Genomic DNA, 6,108 nt, shown 5'->3' with positions numbered 1-6,108 from the left:
CCGCCTGCCGGCGGCCGTTGGGCCGCTCGCGCCCCGCCCGCGCGGGCGCCGGTTCCCGTCAGCGCGGGGTGCCGCGGCGGGGGCCCCTCCGGCGGGGAGGCTGGGCGCTGGGGTTGGGGCGCCGGGGTTGGGGCGCCGGGCTCGATTCCTTGCCCTCCCGGGGCAGCGGCTGCGGCAGAGCTCGCCGTCGGGGTCGCTGCCAGGGCGTGTCCTCCTCGGCCGCTCGAGCGGCGGGGTCGCGGTCCTCAGGTCGCGCTTTGAGGAACGGCTGGATAAAATGGCGGACTCGCGGGGCCGAGCCCCATGAAGGGGGAAGCGTTGGAGGGGGCTCCCCGGGCGCTTTACTGATTCTGAACGCGGTCAGAGCCTCCGCGGATTCGGGCGGCTTCCCCTCTCCCGGCAACGTTTCGTCCCTCCGCGGCCCCCTCCCTGCGGCGGCTGCCCGAGGGGGGGGAGCGGGGAGGGAGGGGGGGAGCGGGGAGGGAGGGAGGGAGCGGAAGGCGAGCGCTTTCGGTTCCGTTTCCCCTTCTCGTTGATCTCCTGACTCGTCAGCGATCCGCGGGAGGGGGACGGAGGGGTTCGTCCGTGCCGTTAAAGGCCCTGTGGTGGAGAACCTGCCCTTGGCTCTGCCCGGCCGAGGGGCGAGCACCGACTGGGATCCCCCCCGTGCCCGGGGCCGGGCCTTTCCCGAGCTACCGGGCTGACGCGCTCTGCCTGCAGCCCAGATACCGAGCTCTTACAGACAGCGCAGAACACGGCGGGATTTGCAAGTGCACTGCTGTTGCCCTTCAGCTAAAAGCGAGGATAAACGCTCTCTCTTCGTCCTTCCTGCGTCTGCACCAATACACACCTGACTATTTCAGCGATGTTTCAAAAAACGTGGCTTTCTGACCAGAAGTAGCCCTCTTTAGGACTTCCTTTTTTTTTTTTTTTTAGTGGTAGAATTGTCTCAAAATTTTGGATCTGTAAATACTTGTGCCCTAAACGCATGCTTTGTCCTCAGGCATGAGTGTTGGTGAAGCATTAAAGAAAGGACTTAGATATATTTGGGGAACATCTACACGTATGCACATATGTATGTATAAAATGTTTTTACAAGTCCAGAAGTTCAACAGAGGACGAAAGCCAGGGCAGAAGCAATATTCTGCGAGAAACTGATTTTCCATATTTTTTATGTCTCACGTGGTTTTACCTTTTTTTTTTTTTTTCTCTGCAACATTAATATTGGCTTGGGCTGTTCTGCCCACCCCGTTTCTGAGGTTCTATCCTCTCAAATTCTTCCTCGGCCCTCCTTAAGTGATTAACAGATACCGATGCCTTGACTACTGCATTTGTTTTCTCCAGATATTCATAAAGCACTTGGACATCCTCCTGCATTCAAGTTTAGTAAAAAGCCTTGAGCAGTGGGAGCTGTCTGACTCCAGAAGCGATGGAGGGGGCTGGCACAAAGCAGCTGATCCTGCTCCTGCCAGGCTGATTCAGATGATGTTCTCTGGAGGCCAGAAGAAAACGGGCTGGAGGGGAGGGGAGTAGGGAAGAGATGTCTGCTTGCGTTGTAGCTCATGGATCTGTGCCCAGACCGAGTGCCAGCATGTTGAGAGCCGCAGGCAGGCATCGAGGGACAGGGTCAGCTCTGTGGGGAGCTGCGCAGCGTGTTGTCTGTAAGAAAAACCAGGGATGCTCTCCTCCTGCTGCAAAGAGGAGAAAGCCACAGCTGCACCACGCATTTGTCGCTGTTGCTAAGGTAGCACGGAATGCACCCACGCTAGCCTAAAGCAAAACAGTGTGCACGGGAAATTTCATACAGCAAAGAGTTTTGTGTGAGAGAGCGTTGCTCCATGTCAGGTGCTGTCTCCCATACTACCAAACCGGGTTTTACAGATCCCCGAAAGATAACTCTCTGTGCATGTGGCTTCCCTGAATTTTTTTGAGGTAGCTGTGCTGTCCAGCTAAGTGTGTGCATCTGCAATACTTTGTCTTCTAATGCTCTGCCGTCTGCTGCTGAGAAAGGTCTGCAACGCCTTTGCTTGCTGATGGCTGCAGGAAGCAGGGCTGTGTAGCACAAGGCAGGTCTGATGCTTCTGATGCCTACTGAGAGAAAAGTTGAAAGGTTAGCCAGTTCTGCTTTCCTTTTGGAGCCAGGTATGCAAAGCAAGCCCTGCTGTAATAGGAGAGCTGCGTGCTTTTAACCACTTTTTCTAACGTCACTGTTCCCTCTCTTTTTGCCCTGCAGTACTGTGCATCTCTCTTCACCCAGTGCATGCATGCTCCAGAAGCTTGGACAGAAACACAGCTCGGAAGCTGTGAAAGGACAGACCCATCTCTGACTTGCATATTAGGTCCAAGTGCTCCAAAAGCAATAGGTCATCTGTTTTGAAAACTGTGCATGAGTCCCTCATTTATGACTTCTGAAGCACACTTTTGGTCCTTAAATTAGGCAACTGTGTTATTACCACTACTAGGCACTGATCTGCCATTTTATACTGGTTTACTGCTCTTTGGAGTGCCATTGATCACTATCTGGGGTCAGCAAGTGAAGTTGCGGCAGGCGTGAATCCCATAGACAAGCCAACGTACAGGAGGCAGCAACTGCGGTGGCTGGCAGGAAGATGCTGAAGAGTGACATAAAAGCCTGCATGCCTAAAGCAAGGAGTGTCTGTAGCTGTGATTTGTCAAAGTGACTGGGAGAGCTGTCTCCTCCAGCAAGAAATGCAGTGGCCAGACCTCCATCTGTGTTCATGGACTCACTTGATGTACATATCCTAACACAGAAGTCACAGTGCAGCAGCAACATGATGGGTAATACTTTGGCCTCCCTCAAGCACTGCAAAGCATTCACAAAGGAGCCTTCTATCTCTTTCTTGTTCGATCTGGAAACCGAGGCATGCCACGGTTAAATGAACTGACTAAGGTTGCGTAATCAGCCAGTGGCAGAGCCAAGAATAGACTCCATATCCTTTTCTTCAGGCCTAAGATCTGACTCTCAGACCTGTCTCGGGGGCATCGGCGGGCTACCGAAACTGTACATCAAAGCTCTACAGAATATGACATTTTTAGAACAGGCTCAAGCCTGAACTTATACTATAGTTCTAAAAAAAAAAAAAAAAATGGGGGGGAAAGGAAAGGAAAGATAAAAGAAAAGGAAAGAAAAGAAAGGAAAAGAAAGGAAAAGAAAAGAGAAAAGAGAAAAGAAAAGAGAAAAAAAAGAAAAGAAAAAAGGGAAAGGAAAGGAAAGGAAAGGAAAGGAAAGGAAAGGAAAGGAAAGGAAAGGAAAGGAAATATTTTCTTCTTATGAGAGATCCTTCCTGGGCAAGAGGGTAAAAATAGGGTTCAAGCAACAGTTATTAATTGACTTCTAAGCACTAACACATTAAAAAAGTTCTCAAAGACCAAAGCCTGAATGAACTTTGAGCAATAGTTGCTGGAGACCTAGTCAAAAATGAAGCAATGCTGTGAAAAAGTGCCAACATGTCACAGTTGTTTGATAGGGCTAAAATGCAGTCATTTTTCTTCCATTTTAAAACTAACTCTTTTAGGGAAATAGTGCTTCTTTCATACTCCCCCTCCCCTTCCTCACTTACTCTCTTTCTACTCCTGTTGTATATCTGAATGCATTTTTTGTATTTCCATTTCGTTTGCGTTCTCTGTTCACCTGCTGCTGTAGCTGCTGGGAATCATCACGCACCATACCCCTCTAGTGACTTAGTGGCCACTGAAAACCCAGCCTGTGAACCACTCTCCTGCCACAAGGGCTCCTGAACTCTGAAGATTTGCAGTCAATGTCACCGAACACCCGCTACGGGCCACTGCCTGAGACAGCTAGGTAGAGCAACTGCCTTGGGTGTTACCTGCAGCCGCCCGCCACCTAAGTGAGAATCCTGGAGAACTGGGTCAGATTATCAACAAGGTTAAAGAAATTACATGTGATGGTATTTAGGTGGTGAAGATGGTGATCTGCTTTCACCCTAGGCATTTTGCCACTTCCAAGAAATTTCTGTAATGGTGAAACAAAATGTATCATTGCAGGGAATGGTTCCGTTAAGCAAAAACTGTGATTTTCCACTTGGTTCTCAAGGGCAGTTCCAGAAACTTCTCATTTCAGTCAAGATTCGCTCAGAGAGAGGGTCAATTCTTCTGAAATATTTAAGAAGAAAGGCTCATAGCTTTAAAGCTGTTTAAAGACATGACTTCCCATGCAGTGTAAGTCAGAATCCCTTTTGATGTCAGGGAGAATAGGCTCTCGAATATCTTGGCTTAGCCACCTAAACACGTTTACAAAGCTGGCCTCTGGAGCTTTCATTAGTGTATTGGCAGGACTCTCAGCACAGAGAACACGTTGTCCCCCACGTTACAAGTATTTGTTAGCAATGCACCTATTCCGTTCCGTTCGTTACAGCATGGAGCATAGTCCCGCCATGCCTTGCACTCAGCCACTCCGTCCTCCCCGGAGCACCGACCAGCCCAGCCCAGCCCAGCACCATCCAGGTTTTGCATCCTGAAAGTACAGGCCCAGGGCAAAATGGTCCCACTGCCTTCATCAAACCAGCAACACCTTCTCCCTCCGTGACAGCTGGCAGGAAGAAGGTCTGTGCCTGCTCCCCCTCTGCACCACGGCAGCTGCCGCCGCAGTGACGTCCCCTGTGCAGTAACACCCACGGGTGAGAGGTGGTATGTCTTGTGAGCCGCTCGGAGAGGTGCCCGTGCCGGCTGACTCTCCGCTGCCTGCAGACTGGCTGGCTGCCGTCGGCCAGGATGGGCTGAGGATCGGCTCAGGCCTCCAGGATTTCCTTGACACGGCACGCTCTCAGTGTGGTCTTGCACTCTGTCCTCTCCCTCCTCCTCCCCAGCCCCAACCCAGTCAGCTGCTGTATTTCACAAAATCCACAGAAATATAATTGTCATGGAGATGTCTGCCGCTAGCGATTTTTTTCTTTGGAATAATTATAATTGGCTGTGGCAGTTACAAACTTATCAGTGTAGACAGATGCCAGACAGCACAATCACATGAGCTTGCCTTTGAGAAAATAAAGCTAAAACCCATTTATTATTCTAGTTGGGAACAAAGGGCCTTCCTCTGAAGAGCCAGGCTGTGAAAACGCAGAGAGAAGACTGTTATGCTCGCAGATTAAATCTGTGGTAGGTAACCAAGCACAGAGTATTTGCAGCAGGATGGTACTGCAGTAATTATAACAGTAGCACTTCTTTCATCCGAGGAATACCTAGCTAGGGACATAGCAGTCCATTCAGAGGCAGTGATTGAGGTCCCAAGAGGTTAATTAAGTGCCTGGAAGCCACATTGGCCTGAAGAGTGGCTGCACCACAGACACAGAAAAATGTAAGCATATCCCCATAGTGTCTATAAGGGCTACTTGCGTTGGGATCCACAGCTGGACATTGATCACTTATTCCTGGAGCAAGTGATTAATTGCCCTCTCCCAGGGAGCAGAAAAGTTTTGATTCCTAGGTGTATCCATGGTGGTGCAGCCACCCCGCACCGGGCCATGGGGCTATCTCGGAATTGGCCAGCACGGTGTTCTTGCCTTGGTTACAGGAGCAGTGAGTGGGAATGACCTGGCACTCCCTCACCGCCCCTGGAACTCCAGCTGCCTGGATGCTAGCCCTGGCTGGTAGGTGCCAGAACTGTACGTTCTGGAAGGCACTAGAATTGTACAAGTTGCTGTTACGATACCAGAATCAGGTAACACAGACTCTGGCCTTGATGTATTTTCACTGATGACTAAAGCCAGCCATCTCACGTCCCCATAAACAGCGGTCCTAAGAGAGGCCCTCTGAGGTCTCCTGGACCACAGAGGGCTGTGACCAGCATCTCCCTCTGAGCAGGATGCCTCGCAGAGCTCGCGAGCTCTCAAGTTTGTGAAGTTTGGAGGACCATCGCCGAGGACCGATGAAAGGACCTGGGCTGAAAATCCTCACTCCTTGAGGCTCAACCCTCGCCTGCTGAGAGATGTTGAGGCATTTGAATATTTCACAGAACTCAAGTGGAATTTTTAACAGGTATACCTTTATATGTTTATGTATCTTTGTGTCTGTGTGTGTGTGTGTGAATTGATTTAGGTACCTGATAGCAAGTATAGTATAAATATTGCC

The 6,108-nt window shown here is 50.4% G+C and overlaps 1 protein-coding gene across 2 annotated transcripts in view; it reads right to left on the bottom strand.

Moving 5' to 3' along the window:
- Positions 1-1,087: 1,087 nt before the first annotated feature.
- Positions 1,088-6,108, bottom strand: part of IFT57 (intraflagellar transport 57) — a 38,401-nt gene continuing 33,380 nt past the window's right edge. Inside the window, exon 13 of one of the 2 annotated variants that reach the window (XR_012765485.1) lies at positions 1,088-2,091. Coding sequence is in view for 1 of the 2 variants with exons in the window: in XM_075435319.1 (XP_075291434.1) it covers positions 2,089-2,091 (3 nt within the window). In the remaining variant the exon portion in view is untranslated. The remainder of the gene's footprint in view (positions 2,092-6,108) is intronic. The other variant, XM_075435319.1, reaches the window with a different exon arrangement.

The sequence above is a fragment of the Opisthocomus hoazin genome, chromosome 1, assembly GCF_030867145.1.
Source record: "Opisthocomus hoazin isolate bOpiHoa1 chromosome 1, bOpiHoa1.hap1, whole genome shotgun sequence".
NCBI lineage: Eukaryota > Metazoa > Chordata > Aves > Opisthocomiformes > Opisthocomidae > Opisthocomus > Opisthocomus hoazin.
This window is presented reverse-complemented; position numbering and strand designations above follow the sequence as displayed.